Source organism: Terrapene carolina, unplaced genomic scaffold, assembly GCF_002925995.2.
Source record: "Terrapene carolina triunguis isolate 2854851 unplaced genomic scaffold, T_m_triunguis-2.0 Scaffold193, whole genome shotgun sequence".
Lineage (NCBI taxonomy): Eukaryota > Metazoa > Chordata > Testudines > Emydidae > Terrapene > Terrapene triunguis.
Genome location: NW_020664544.1, coordinates 2,645,451 through 2,659,930, shown reverse-complemented (window position 1 = coordinate 2,659,930; position 14,480 = coordinate 2,645,451). Strand labels below are relative to the sequence as shown.

The following is a 14,480-nucleotide window of genomic DNA, read 5'->3' as shown; positions in this document are numbered from 1 at the left end:
GGGGGGGGGGAGGCGGGCGCTTTTAAATCCTGTTTGCCCAGGGAAGCTCTGAGCTGCAGCATCTGGCTTGCAGCTGGGTCCTGCTGCTTCCCCGCTTACTCCCGGGGGGTGGGGGGGGCTGGGAGTCAGGACTCCGGGGTTCTTGTTGCTGCTGCCCCCCTCCTGGCATCTTGGTACCGTCCCCTCTTGTGGGGCCCCTCCTGCACACACACCCCCCAATTCCCGCTCCCTCCGCCCCCCCCCGGGGCTACTTCACACGACAGCCCCTCCCTCCCAGAGCAGCTGCCCCTGCGCCCCAGGGCACGTCGGGGAGGGGGTGCTGCTCTCCGATGCCAGCCCCGGCCCCACACATCCAGTGCTCTTGTGGGGCGGGGGCCAGGCTGCCCGGCTTTCCACTCTGCTGGGATCAGGCAGGGGCCTCCGGGAAGGAAGGGATGCGCCCGCTTTGCCCTGCAAGGTCTCTGTGCCAGGCAGGGTGCCAATGTTGCTCGGTGAGATGGCGCGAGCCTGGCACAGCCGGGGCTGCCAGGGGGACTCAGTGAATGGCTCCAGCTCACCCCTGCGGTATGTGCTGTCATGCACCACATCTGGCAGCAGCTGGCGTCCGGTGCCAATTGAGGGGCCCCTCACTCGGTGCCCCGTGCGTGACCAAGCCAGAGCAGTGGGGACCCACTGCCAGGCACGTTGGAGCTTGGTGCGGGTGGCAGGGGGCTGAAGCTGGCTTGGGGAACATGGGGGGGCTGACCAGTTCCCCCCACCCCCGACTGGTCCAGCACCAAAACCACCTGCCCCTAAAGGCACGTTGGGGAAACCGGAACCCGGCTGTGCCTGGCCTGGGGCCTGGGCCGTGAGCTGCGCCCGCCCCGCCCTCCTTTCCCTTCCCTGCCTGGGGCCCAGGCTGGGGTGGGCAGCTTTCCCCTGGCATTGTCATGGGTAGTGGCCTGCACTCCCCATCTCTTAATATGCCCCCTCCAGCAGATGCGCCTGGGGGTCCAGTCTGGGCGGGGAGGCCGGGGGGCTGCTGCCATCATGTTGGCATGAGCAGGACGAGGGGGGAGGGGTTGTCTGCTCCGCGCGCTGTTGTCTGGTGGGGGGGGCAGGAGGCCAGCGCTGGCGCCATGTCCACCACCCCGTGCTGGGGGTGGAGCTCAGATCTCTCTGCGCCAGCCGTCCTCGGTGCTCACGGCTGCCAGGGTCCCTTCGGAGCGTGTGTGTGTGTGCACGTGTGTGTACGTGCGTGTGCCGGGGGCGCGGGTACGTGCGTGTGCAGGGTCTCTCTCTCTCTCTCTCAGCGGCGTGCGGCACAGGCTGTCAGACCCGCGCTGGACGAGTGCCGCTCTCCACGCAGAGGCTGGTAGACCCCGGCCTGCCGGTGCCTGGCTGGCTCCACTCCCGGGCGTGGCAGCGCCCGGTGATTCATCCTGCGCCCGCCGGGAGTCGGTGCATGGCATGTTCTGTGCGGCACTTGTCACTAATGCCAGCGTCTCCTGCCCCCCGCCCTGGCTCTTGGCCCCGCTCCTAGGCCGGTCCCGGGAAGCCCTGGGCACTGCCCCCCGGGGCCTGGCGCACTGGGCTGGAATGAGGGCGGGGTTAGCCCCCACCCCAGATGGGCAGCGCCTGCCTGCGTTGCCAGGGTGGACGGGGGTGAGTTTGAATTGGGTCCGGGGAGCAGTTTGCATTGGCTGCAGCGAAAGCCGGGGGGCAGGTGACTGTGTGTCCTACAGAGCAGTGCGGGTCGTGTGTTTCTCACGGGGGGGGGATGCATTGCACATGGCTGGACGTTGGACGTCCCGGGCCCAGGCGGTGTCTGCGCCTGTTCTCATGGCCGGTTGTGTGGATTTAACCCCCTGCTTGGGGGGCAGCTGCCGTGGGGGGGGGAGGGGGGAATTGGTGACCGTCAGCCCCACTGAGGCCCCCAGCCAAGGTACAACACTGTCCCGTCATGGGGTGTAGAAGGAACCTCGCCCGCATCTCCGGCCAGGTGCCCGCCCCATCGGACCAAGTCTGTCAGCGCCCCAGCCGGGGGGCCAGGCCCCTGGTGCCCAGCATGGTGCCTGCTGCTCTGGCTCCCTACCCCCACCCGGAGCGCTCCTCTCAGCCCAGCCCCTGGGAGGACACGGCCGGCCCGTCTCACTCCTGGCGCTCAAGCCGCCTGTGCCCTGCAGGACTCAGAGCCAGGCTGGGGCTCGCAGGGCACTGTGGGCAGCGGGGGTGCAGGGCACTGGGCCAGCCCCGTCCTCGGCGCTCCCTTCCCCAGCGTAACCCAGGGGTGGCACCGGAGTCACTCTAGATTGACACGAGGGGTGGGGCCAGTCACCAGGCCGGGGGGCGCAGGCCTCCTGGGTTTTGTCCCGGCTCAGGGCGGGGGCCTGGGCTGCTCCACGCTGCCCCATGGCGGGAGGAGGAGCGGGTACGCTGCCTGGGCAGTTGCCTGCTGGGGCCGCCTGGGTGCCTTGGCCCTGCTCGGGTTGGGGGCGCGCTCCTGTTTCCCTGGGCTGGGCCGCGCCAGCGCCGGGTTTACCAGGGCTGCCCAGAGGCCGCAGTGCCAGCCGTGGCCTGCCCTGCCCCGCTTCTCCTCCACGGGTGCCAGGCCCACGGGCTGCTGCCTCGCCCGTCAGCGCCCCCTCCCGGGCTTTCCTCTCTCCCCCTCCTGGGCCCCCACCAGCGCTCCTGTCAACGTTGCTCCCATGGGTCTTCCCCCCCCCCATCCTGGGCCCTGTGTGTGTGAACACCCCACCCCCACCCCCCGTGCCTGCTGGAACACGAGCCCCCCACGCCAGGCATGTGAGGAATGGCTGGGAGAGCCAAAGGGGAAGGATCCCCCCCTTGTCCCCACCCCGGGCTGGGCTGTCTATTGTCAAGAATGTGGGTCTTGGCAGAAGCTAACCCGACAATGGCCCCTTTGTGCCGCTGCCGCCGGCGCCTTGGTCACGTGCCCTTTGGAGTCTCCCCCGCAGCCCCCTGCTCCCCCCTCCCCATCGCCCACAGCCCTCCTGCTCCCTGCCTGTCCCCGGCTGTCGTCAGTATCTTACTGGTTTGTCCAGCTTGTGAGCTCGTCCAGGTCAGAGACACACACCACCACCCCCCGCCGGCCAGGAATTGCCGCCTGGCTTTGCACCCCGGTGTGGGTGGGGGGAGGCGGAGGACTCCTGGGGCCAGAGGGTGGCTTGCTCAGGCCAGGGGGCTCGCAGGGACACTTTTACTTTCCACTTACCCCGGGCTGGGGCTCTGTGACCTGTGTTCTCTTTGCTTTGTAGAGAGGGAAACTGAGGCCCAAACACTGTGCTTCTCCGAAGGTATTGCACAGTCTGGCAGGGCCGGGCCTGGACTCCCAGCCCCTGCTCCACCCACAAGGCTGTGCTCTCTCCCAGCTACAAAAATAGAAGCCAGGAATCCTGGCCCTGGTCCCGCCTCTAACCATCCCACTGCCTCCCAGGGGCCAGAACGGCGCGCACAAGCCCTGGCTCCTTGGCGCCTGGCCCTGAGGTCCCGGCTCGCAGCGGGGGAAGTCCTGGGCCGAGATGCCTTCCTGCCCTGCCCACTGCCTGCTGCCAGCCGTTCTCCCTGCCCTGGGCCAAGCCCAAGGCCTGTTCCCCAGCCCCACACCCCGGCTGGGCTGCTGGCCCTGGCTCCGGCTGGGGCGGGGAGGGAGCCCATCTCTTTCCTGCTGCGTTCGTCCCAGGCGGGCCTTGGCTGTGCTGCCCGTGCTCGCCCACCTGGCACCTGTGCCCAGGCGCTTGGGCAGCCACCCTGCCCCTTGGGGAGCCCCTGTCCCTGCAGCCGAGAGGGCTCAGGACCCAGATGTTCCTGAGCAGCCGCTGCGCCCTGGAGGGCACCGGGAGCTGGCGAGGGGCTGCTTGTTTTGCTGCTCTCTGGCCCCTGCCTCCTTCCCCCTTCCCAGGCCTGGGGACACAGACAGACAGACAGCGTCAGCAGCTCTTCAGCCAGCCTAGTGCTCACAGCTCCTCACCCTTGGGCAACCCCAGGAGTCCTGACTGCCAGCCCAGGTCCTCAGGCCAGGGATCCTGCCTGTGCCAGAGGGGCCCTGGCACTGCCCGGATGCAGCCAATGAGGATGTGCCCCTGCAGCTGTTGGTATGAGCCCCAGCCCCCTTCGGGGGTCTCTGGGGTCTCTGCCTTGTCAGTGTAGTTAGGGGAGCCCCCGGCCCGCAGGGAATCTCCCCTCACCTCTGCCTGGCAGCGCTCGCCCGTAGCATGGGCCCTGTGTGTGCCCACTGTGCCCGCCCCGAGCTCCTGGCCCCCTCGCCAAGGGGCACACTGCAGAGAGTTAGCACAGCCTCCTTCATTAGCAGCAGGAGAAGCGGCTGCCTGGGCCAGGCCGGCCTTTGACGGGAACAGATCCCCCATTGTTATCCATGGCTTCCCCGTGGCTCCGAGCTGGGGGTGGGGGCCTGGAACATGCCCGTCCAGCGCCGGCCCCTTTCCCTGGGGCATTCCCCAGACAGCCGCTCCCTGGGGGCTCTGCTTTGGGGGGGCTCCCAGCAGCCCCCTGTGGGGAGTAGGTGCCATGTAACCCTCCTGGCTGCCCCCCCCCTTCTGGCCGAATGACCCCGGGGAGGTGCCTCACCCCTCCTTAGGCCAGCAGCCGGCCCTGTGATGGCTCCACTGCCCAGGCAGGGTTGTGCTCTGTGCCCGGAGGGGAGCGCCGGGCATCCACGGGCAGCAGAGTCCGTGTGAATACACGTGAGAGACGCCCCGTGCCCCTGGGGGGGAATGGGAGCCCTGCCCCGGCCTGTCTCACAGCAAGGACAGAACCCAGGAGTCCAGGCTCCCAGCCCCCTTGGCTCTAACCACCAGCCCTCTCTTTTCCCCGCTGTGCGGTGGCTGGGGGCCGGGAATCCCCCGGCAGGGCCCGTCTGGAAGGGGCTGGCAGCGCCCAGGGTGCCCCGTTGCTCTTTGCTGGCTGATCCCCGCTCGTGCAGCAGGCAGGGCCCCCTTGTTCCCTGGCGCTGAGCAGACCTGGAGGGGGGGGGCTGGTGTGTTAACCCCACGGGCCAGGCCCTTCATATCCTGTTCGACTGGTTCTCTTGGCTCCACATCCTGAGCCGCTGACGCCGCCTTAACCCCTTCCTGGCTCAGTGCAGGTGGGGTTGGGGTATTGCTGGGCCTCCCCCATCCCCCCCACCCCAGGGAGGGGGCATTGCAGTGCGCTGGGTGGGAGGGTTTGCGCGCCGCTGCCCTCTACGGGCTGGAATGGGACTTGCCCCACCGTGTGTCGTAGGCACCGTATTGCCGCTCGCTGGCAGGGTGAGCTCAGGGCCTGGCATGGGGACAGCTGTGCCGCTCTGACTCCAGGGAGCCCAACAACGTCCCCCGTTCGCCCAGCCAGTGCTGAGCGAGGCCTTCGGGGAGCCAGGCCTGGTCCGCGTTCCTCGGCTAAGCCCCATCGGCCCTGCGCCGGGCGGGGGGTGTCGGGGGTGCCGTTTCTGTGGGGGGCTGGGGGACTGTGGTGCCGTGACTGAGCAGCTAGAGATGGGTCCAGCGCAGGCCTGTAGATGGGTAAGAGCCGGGCGCTGTGTGCGCCACAGCGAGGAACTAGCTTCTGGTCTCACCCCCTTGCTGGCCTCGAGGTGAGTCACTCTACCTCCCGTGCCTCAGTTTCCCCATCTGACCTCTGTGTGCGCAGCGTGTCCATGTGTCCATGTGCGTGCAGCGTGTCTTGTATGGTGCCAAGTATCGGGGGAGCCGTGTGAGTCTGTATATGCACAAACAACGGGGAGTCCGGTGGCACTAACCGATTGATCTGGGCAGAAGCTTTCACGAAAGCTGCTCAGCTCCTGGGCTCCACCATGTCTGCCTCAGTCCCACGGCTCCCTCTGTGGCCTGCCAGGCTGGGAACCCGCCTCCCACTGTCCCCGGGCTCCTGGGGGTTCATTTACAGGAAGGGGCTAGAGGCCTCCCTGTCCGCCCCGGGACTGCCCCGAGGGGAGGGACCCTGCTGCCGGGAATGCAGCCCCGGAGTGGCCAGGCGTGCCGGGGACGCAGCACTGGGAGCTTCCCGTCCGTCGCTGGCACTGGGGCGAGGCTGCTGTGGGCAGGGCAGAGGGAGCTGCACGTCCCTGTGGCTGGCGACTCTTGCGGTGGCGGGGCCCGTGGGGCTGGGCACCACTGGGGCGGGGCCGTGGGCTGGCGTTAGTCCAGCAGGGAGATAACGCTGGAAAAGCCCAGCCCGCTCGCCATCTCCCCAGCCGTAGCGTCTCCGTGGGCCGCCCTGGCCGTGCCGTGGGGCACCCCGCTGGGATCTGTGCTGGGGGGGGGGGGCCCGGAGCGTGCTCGGCTCGCCCAGCTGGTAACTGCAGAGTCGGGGTGCAGGCCCGTGTTGGGGGCAGTGGCGTTGCTGTGCAAAAGTGGGCAGGGGGCTGGGGTGCTCCCGGCACATCCTGGGGCTCCCCCTGCTCCCGTGGATTGGCGGGGGGCTGCCAGGGCAGAGCTGGCGACGTCCCCATGGACACGCTGGTGCCAGCCGTTGAGGCACCCCACACAGAATGGGGGTGGGGGGCTGGCAGGCCCATGGCCAGGGCAGCACCGTTGCCTCGTCCCCCAGGTGAGCCACACTGGGCCCCGGACTGGAGGGCTCCTGGGGGCAGGAGTCTCGTCCTTCACTCTGTCTGCAAAGCCCCTGGCCCTGCCCCTCCCAGCCAGCCAGGCCAGCACGGGGGCAGCCCCCCACGCCAAGGGCAGACCATGGCTGCTTTCCAGGCAACTCCCCTCTGTGCCCAGCATGGCCAGTCGTGTGGCAGGGTCCCATGAAGGGGGGAGAGAGCAGACTCTGGCTCGCCCACCCCCTGCCCCCCAATCTCCTGCCGCAGCTCCCCCCTTCCCCGCTGCCTCCTCCCAGTGCCCTGCTGCACGCGGGCGCCCGTCATGGGGCAGAGCCCCTCTGGGTGCCCATGGGCGGGGACAACGGCCGGACCCCTGAGCGCGTCTCCTCTTCTCCCCCCAGCCATTGAGACGCAGAGCACCAGCTCCGAGGAGATCGTCCCCAGCCCCCCGTCTCCGCCCCCGCTGCCTCGCATCTACAAGCCCTGCTTCGTGTGCCAGGACAAATCCTCCGGCTACCACTATGGGGTGAGCGCCTGCGAGGGCTGCAAGGTGAGTGGGGGCAGGGCTGGGGGCCCGTGGGGGTGACCCCCGGGCTGGTTCAGACAAGGCGACAAGGCGTTCTGGGTTCCAGTTGCGCCCTCGCTCCTGCCCTGGGTCACTTCGCCTCAGAGCAGCTGCTAACGGCCCCCACGTGCTCACTCCTCTGCGCGGCGGGAACCCCGCACGCTCGAACGTGGCCCTCGAAGTCTCCGTTAAAGCAGGGCCCCTGTTCCTAGCCCAGCCCCCAGGGGGCGCCAGGCTCTGCATCCTGCTGCAAAACGCTCCCATCCTACTCTGTATTTACCCAGCCTGGGGTGCAGAGCCGCAGCGCCCCCTACTGGATGACCGGGGCAGCAGCCTCCAGGCTGGGGGCTTTGCTGTTCAGCCCTGAGGCTGGAGGGCAGCGTAAACCATTCCTTGGACAAGGGGGAAACTGAGGCACAGGGCGACGTGAAGTCCCATCCCCAGTGTGTCTGCACTAGGAATAGAACCCCGGAGTCCTGGCTCCCCGTTCCTTGTATTAACCACTAGGCACCCCCCCATTACAGCCCTGCAATGGGGCTGGGCTGGGTGCCTGGCCGGCATGCCGTGTATCTGCACTGGGGCCCTGCTCCAGTCCCTGCAGCTCAGTGCCCCCTGCCCCAGCCTCGCGGATCAGCAAGCTGTGTGGAGCTTAGCCCGGCTCTGTCCGGGGATTAGCACTAAATAGTGCAATGGCCACTGGCCCACGCCGTGTTCAGCTGGCGTCACCGCCTCTGCGTGGGGGTCGGGGTGAAGGGCGCCGGATTGTGTGCGCGTGCCAGTGTCGCACACCCGCAGTCCCCTGCTCTCGTGTGCCCTCAAGCACAGCCGGTTAAACCGCCCCCCCCCCCCGATCCCCGGTGTGTGTCAACCCCCCAGGGCTGGGAGCTGCCGGGTGCTATCCGGGCCGGGGACGCGTGGGAGCCGGGACCTAATCCCTCCCTCAGCGTGGAAGTGCAGGGCTCCGCGCTCAGCTGCTTTGCATCCTTCAGCACGTCTGATTTACATTCCAGCAGTGGCTGGGCCGGGGCCAGCCCGGGGGCGGGGGAGGAGCGTCTGGCTGCAGCGTCTCCTGGCTCCAGCGCCCACGGCCAAGCTCCCCTCCGCTGGGCCCTGGCTTTGGGGCCCATCCCACCAGCCTGGCTCGCCTCTTCGCTCCTGAAGAGGACGGGGGGCTGCGGGGGTCAATTCCCAGCTCTGCCACAGATGCTCTGTGCCTCAGTTTCCCCATCTGTGAAAATCTGGTGACGCTCTTTCCATTTTCTGCCTGGGGTGCTTCTACTCTGGATAGCAAGCCCGGATCTCGGTCGGGGTCTGTGGGCTGCATGCCTGGTTCCAGTCTCTCCACCAGTCCCGGCTCCGGGCTCCTTTGCCCCAGGAAGTTCTATCCCTGTCTGGCTTTATTCCCAAGCTGCCAGGTGAACTGCAGTCGCACAGCCACCAGGGGGAGCTGCTGGGTCTGCACGGGGGGGGGGGGGGGAAAAGCCTTTTTATTTGTAGTTAAAGCTAAACCCCCCCCCCCCCCCCCCCCCCCGGCTCAGAACCGGAACCCCCCAGAGTCCATCTGTGCTGCTTCCCTCCAGAGAGCCCTGGCTGGACCCCTGCGGCGGAGGGGTGTGGGGGGGGCTGGTGCCCCGACTGCCCCCCCCCCCCTCGCTCACTGGGGCTGTGACCGGCTCTTCCAGGGCTTCTTCCGCCGCAGCATCCAGAAGAACATGGTCTACACCTGCCATCGTGACAAGAGCTGCATCATCAACAAGGTGACGCGGAACCGGTGTCAGTACTGCCGCCTGCAGAAGTGCTTCGACGTGGGCATGTCCAAGGAGTGTGAGTGCCGGGGGGGGCGGGGGGGTTATGGCCCCGGGGGGGGCGGGGGGGGGGGTATGGCCCCGGGGGAGGGGCATGGCATGAGGGGGCAGGATGGCACCAGGGGGGCGGTGCAGACAATCCCCTCCCCCTTGGAGCACGTGGGGAGCTCCCGGGACGGGGAGCAGGTTGGCGTGGGAGTCACCGAGCCGACCGGGGGGGTGCGGGGGAGGGCACTGGTAACGCCCCCAGAGCCGAGGTGCGGGGGGGTTTTCCAGTCAGGCCGAAGAGCTGGGCCTCCCCCCTTCGTTCTGGATCCAGGCCGTTGCCCCGGCAACCCGTGATTGATGATGTCAGAGATAAATGACGCTGACAGGGGCCTCCTGGCGTCTGCATGCCAGTTGTCATGGCGCCCGCCTGTAAACCCGCCCGCTCTGCAGAGACCAAAGGGGGCGCAGCTGTCTGGCCCCGCCCCCGCCCCGTGGGGCCCGCCAAGAGAATCCAGGCATCCTGCCCCCCAGGCTCCTGCCCCATCTGCCGCCGTGGCAGGGCCGTGCCCCTGAGCCGGCCAGGGGGAAGCCTGCCTGAGCAGGCCTGGGGTGTTGGGAGGGGCCAGCTTGGAGGTGGGGGCCCTTCCTAGCCTGCCCCACCCTGCGGCGGGGGTCATGGAGCCGGGGCGGGGGATTAGCCAAGGCCTCGGTGCGTCTGGCTCTGGGCCGTGCTCTGGGGCCGGCGCTGGGCGGATGGTGAACGCCGGGTCACAGCTGCATTGTTCCCTTCCCGAATTATTCCCCCCTTCCGCTCCTCACCACGGCACTGGATCTGCAGAGCTGACGTGAGTGATTCCTGCAGCTCCCCCTGCCTCAGCGCCCGGACCCCCCTCCCTTGGCGCCCGGCTCCCCCTCCCTCAGCACATGGCCTGAGCGATGGCCTGTCGCCGGCATCGCCTGCTGATGGCCCCGGCGCTGTTTTAAAGAGCCATGTGTGCGGCTTCTGGCTTCGCTGCCATTTCTCAGCTGGGCCGCGCCAACCTCCTGAGGCCGTGACCCCCCCCAGGTCCCCCAGCTGCCCTGCTTGCCCCGCCCCTCAGCTCCCCCCAGCTCCCCTGCCCCCCAGCTCCCCCGCTAACCCCACCCTCTAGCTCACCACAGCTCCCCCCTACTCCTCCGCTTGCCCCTCCCAGCTTCCCCATTCGCCCAGCTCCCCCGCTCACCCCGCCTCCCTGCTCACCCCTGCTCACCCCAGCTCAGCCCCCCCCTCGCCCCACCCCCAGCTCCCCCGTTAACCCCACCCTCCAGCTCACCCCACACCCCAGCTAGCTCCTGGCCCAACCGGCCGTGCTTGCCCCGCCCCCAGGGGAGAAGATCGGGTCTGTTCTGTACAGGGCAGGGGCAAGCTGGCTTAGTGGTTAGGGCATCCGACTGGGGGAATCTGGTTCAATTCCTGCCTCTGCCACTTGCTATGTGGGGCTGGTCACTGGGCCTGGATCTGTGCAGCCTGGGGGCTCCTGGGGCACAGCCTGTGTCTTGCTGTGGGGCAGAGCAGTGGGGCCCTGATCCTGGCCAGGTCTGCAGAATTACAGCAGCGTCTGCTGTTGGTCCTCACCAGAGACAGAGCAGTGGGGCTCCCCCCCGTACAGCCGCCCAGCTCAGCCCAGCGGGGGCTCTCTGTCTCCAGGGCATATCTGGGATCTGCGTTCCCCCGTGCTGGGGAAGCGGGAGACAGGTGTTGAGCTGGGGCCCCTCCGGGCGTGTGGGGCTGGGCTGAGGTGAAGCCGATAACTTTGTCTGTGTCGGTGTCCCCCCCCGCTCCGGAGCCTGGCGAGCTGGCTTCTCTCCCGGCCCCGCCCCCCACGCTAGGGGGGCTGCTGATACTGACGCCCTGAGGGGCTGCGCCCGGTGCCCGCCACAGTCTGTGATCGCTGAGCTCTCGGAGCTGGGGGGGGCCCAGGGAGCAACCCCACCCCTCATGGCAGTTAGAAAGGGGGGGTGCGCCGAGGGGCATCGGGGCCGGCCCGCTCACCCACCTGCCCTCTCCCCCCCCACCCCAGCCGTCCGGAACGACAGGAACAAGAAGAAGAAGGAGGCGCCAAAGCAGGAGTGTTCGGAGAGCTACATCCTCACGCCTGAGGTGGAGGATCTCATTGAGAAAGTGCGCAAAGCCCACCAGGAGACCTTCCCCGCCCTCTGCCAGCTCGGCAAATACACTACGGTGAGTGCCCGGCCCGGCGCCCCAACCTCCGGGAAACGCTGCCACGAGGCATTGGGAGTGAGGAGCAGCGGCAGCTCGGGGGCTGGGATCAGGATTAGGGTGAGTGGAAGTGGGGCTGGAGCTCCGGGGGGCCAGGCTGCATCTAGGAACCTTCACTCCCCCAGCTGTGAGCACGGCCCTACGGCCCCTGACGTCCCTGCTAGTGCCCCATGCGCTCCTCTGTGTTCCCAGCCCCCTGCGGCCTTGGCTGGGGGTGCAAAAAGTGTAGGGGGCTGGGAGCCAGGACTCCTGGGTTCTCTCCCCAGCTCTGGGAGGGGAATGGGGTCTAGTGGTGAGAGCGGGGGGGGGGAGTTGGGAGCCAGGACTCCTGGGTTCTGTCACTGATTCGCTGCATGCCCTTGAACAACTTGCTTCTCCACCCCGTGCCTCAGTTTCCCCAGCTGTACAGTGGGCCCCTTGCATCTTTAGTTAAGTACTGATTGGGAGGTGCTGCGAGGGCGAGGTGCTGTTCATGCCGGGGGGCCCCTGTGGGGGTGAGGGGCTGGTGGAACCGGCCCCTGGCCCTCCCCTTCCCGCTCACCATGTCTGGCGCGTCCCTGCAGAACAACAGCTCGGAGCAGCGGGTCTCGCTGGACATCGACCTGTGGGACAAGTTCAGTGAACTCTCCACCAAGTGCATCATCAAGACGGTGGAGTTCGCCAAGCAGCTGCCCGGCTTCACCACGCTCACCATCGCTGACCAGATCACCCTGCTCAAGGCCGCCTGCCTGGACATCCTGGTGAGCCCCCCACGGTGCTGTTCCCTGCCTGGCCAGCTGGGGGCAGTGTCCCCTGGAGGGCTGGTTCTTGGCACTGGGGGTTGTGCCGGGGGCACAGATGGGGCAGACCAGGGAGCATGGGGTGGGGTTGGTGCCAGGGAGCAGTGGGGAGCAGGGCTGGGGTGTAGTGGGGGAGCAAGGCTGGGAGGCAGTGCTGGGGGCAGAGGGGCAAGGGCCAGGGGTTGGTGCGAGGGGGCAGAGGGGGCAGGGCCAGGGGATAGTGGTGTTGGTGCTGGGGGGCAGGGCCAGAGGGGGGCAGGGGGCAGGGCCAGAAGCAGTGGTGTTGGTGCTGGGGGACGGTGGGGGGCAGTGCTGGAGGACGGGGGGCAGGGCAAGAGGCAGTGGTGTTGGTGCCGGGGGGCAGTGGGGGGCAGTGCTGGAGGACGGGGGGCAGGGCAAGAGGCAGTGGTGTTGGTGCTGGGGGGCAGTGGGGGGCAGGGCTGGAGGACGGGGGGCAGGGCAAGAGGCAGTGGGGTTGGTGCCGGGGGGCAGTGCCGGAGGACGGGGGGCAGGACTCACCCCAGCTCTCCCCCCCCAGATCCTGCGGATCTGCACGCGCTACACGCCGGAGCAGGACACCATGACCTTCTCGGATGGGCTGACCCTGAACCGAACCCAGATGCACAACGCCGGGTTCGGGCCGCTCACCGACCTGGTCTTCGCCTTCGCCAACCAGCTGCTCCCGCTGGAGATGGACGATGCGGAGACCGGGCTGCTGAGCGCCATCTGCCTCATCTGCGGGGGTGAGAGCGGGGGGCGCTGGGGTGGGGCGGGGCTGGGCAGGTGCCCGGGTGGGGGGGTGTTGGAGGTGCTCAGGACAGGGCTCTCCTACCCCCCCGGTAGTTCCGTTTGCCGTCTCTCTACATTGGGGTTGACCCTACAATAACAAACCAGAGGAGAGGGGGGAGATGGGTCCCGGATTCCCCCCCCCGCCCCCCCACAAACCCCAACCCCCCTCCCCCTGGGGGGGGGGGGAGTCCCGAGCCCTGCTCGACAGCACCCCCTGGTGGGGAGCTGGGCACTAAACTCTGGTTTCATGGCTGGGCTCCCGGCCCCTTGCCCCCGCCCCCCAGATCGCCAGGACCTGGAGCAGGCCGACAAGGTGGACAAGCTGCAGGAGCCGCTGCTGGAGGCGCTGAAGATCTATGTGAGGAAGAGGAGGCCCAACAAGCCCCACATGTTCCCCAAGATGCTGATGAAGATCACGGACCTGCGCAGCATCAGCGCCAAGGGTGAGAGCCCGGCTGGGTGGGGCCGGAGGGGAGGGGTGGGGCTGGGGCGGGGCAAAGGGAAGAGAGCCTAGGCTGGTGAGGGGCTGGCACGGGGGCGCTTTGATTTGGGCTGGAGTTTGGCCGTGGGGCCAGGTTTCTCCCCCCACGTGTGTGTGACTGAGGGAGGGGGGCAGGCTGAGTGCAGAGAGGGTGACTCCAAGCAGTGTCCAGGTCTGGCTCGCGCTGAGCCGTCTCCCCCCGTCTGCCCGCAGGCGCCGAGCGGGTGATCACGCTGAAGATGGAGATCCCCGGCTCCATGCCGCCCCTCATCCAGGAGATGCTGGAGAACTCGGAGGGCCTGGACACGCTGGGCGGGCAGCCGGGCGCCTCCCGCGTGAGCAGCCTGGCGCCGCCCCCCGGCAGCTGCAGCCCCAGCCTGTCGCCCAGCTCCAACAGAAGCAGCCCGGCCACCCACTCGCCGTGACGCCGCGGCCGGCGCCGGCGTCAGGACGCCGTTCTTGCTCTTTGCTGCCAGGCCCGAGGGCCGCATGGCAAGCCAAGGAGGAGGGGGAGGAGGTGACGCTGCCGCGGGCCACCCCCCCCTCCGGGCCCCGGGCCCCAGCCCGTTCCTGTCCGTACCAGCACACACTGTGGCCATGGCTTCCCTGTTGACTTGTGACGGACTCTTCCGTAGAATCAGAAGTGGATCCCGTGGGCACTGCCAGGGGGGCACTGAGCCCTCGCTGGGATCAGCTGGGGCCGGTTTACAGACCCCCAGCGACTGATGTTTGTACCCAGGTTGGCGCAAACTAGCGCCCCGCTCCCCCCCACTCTCACCCCCCCAGCGCGCTGTCGCAGGGGTCCGGCCCACGGCTGGGGGGCGCTGCACCCATGTGAAGATGAAGTGTCTTTTGGTTGAGTTGCATTTCAAGTGTTTCCGGGGGGGGTTGGGGGGAGAGGGTCGGTTTGGGAAACGTTAGTTGTTTTTTAAAATTTTCATGAGCAAAATCGATCAGCTGATTGTGGCCGTCACGCGCACCCCCCCCCCCCCCCGTTCCCCCCCCCCACACACACACGCCTGTCGTCACCAGCAAAACCAACAACAATCCAATTCGCTTGTCAGGTAAAACCAGAAACACCCGCCAGGAACCAGAGGCCGATTCATTGCAAAGCCAGACAAAGCCAGATTATATATCTATAAATAGCTATAAATATCTATAAATACCTTTTAAAAACTTTGTAAAAGTTGGGAGGGGTTTTTAGAGACGTGCTGCGGTTGGCAAGGGGGGGTCCCGGATCTGGATGTGAAA

General features: G+C 67.8%; 1 protein-coding gene across 3 annotated transcripts in view; it reads left to right on the top strand.

Moving 5' to 3' along the window:
* Positions 1-14,474, top strand: part of RARA (retinoic acid receptor alpha) — a 61,837-nt gene extending 47,363 nt beyond the window's left edge. For all 3 annotated transcript variants that reach the window (XM_026654735.2, XM_026654734.2, XM_026654737.1), the window contains 7 exons: positions 6,964-7,112; positions 8,810-8,951; positions 10,981-11,141; positions 11,744-11,920; positions 12,498-12,702; positions 13,033-13,191; positions 13,443-14,474. In XM_026654735.2, the coding sequence (XP_026510520.1) occupies positions 6,964-7,112; positions 8,810-8,951; positions 10,981-11,141; positions 11,744-11,920; positions 12,498-12,702; positions 13,033-13,191; positions 13,443-13,654 (1,205 nt within the window). In that variant the 3' untranslated portion in view covers positions 13,655-14,474. The remainder of the gene's footprint in view (positions 1-6,963; positions 7,113-8,809; positions 8,952-10,980; positions 11,142-11,743; positions 11,921-12,497; positions 12,703-13,032; positions 13,192-13,442) is intronic.
* Positions 14,475-14,480: the final 6 nt, after the last annotated feature.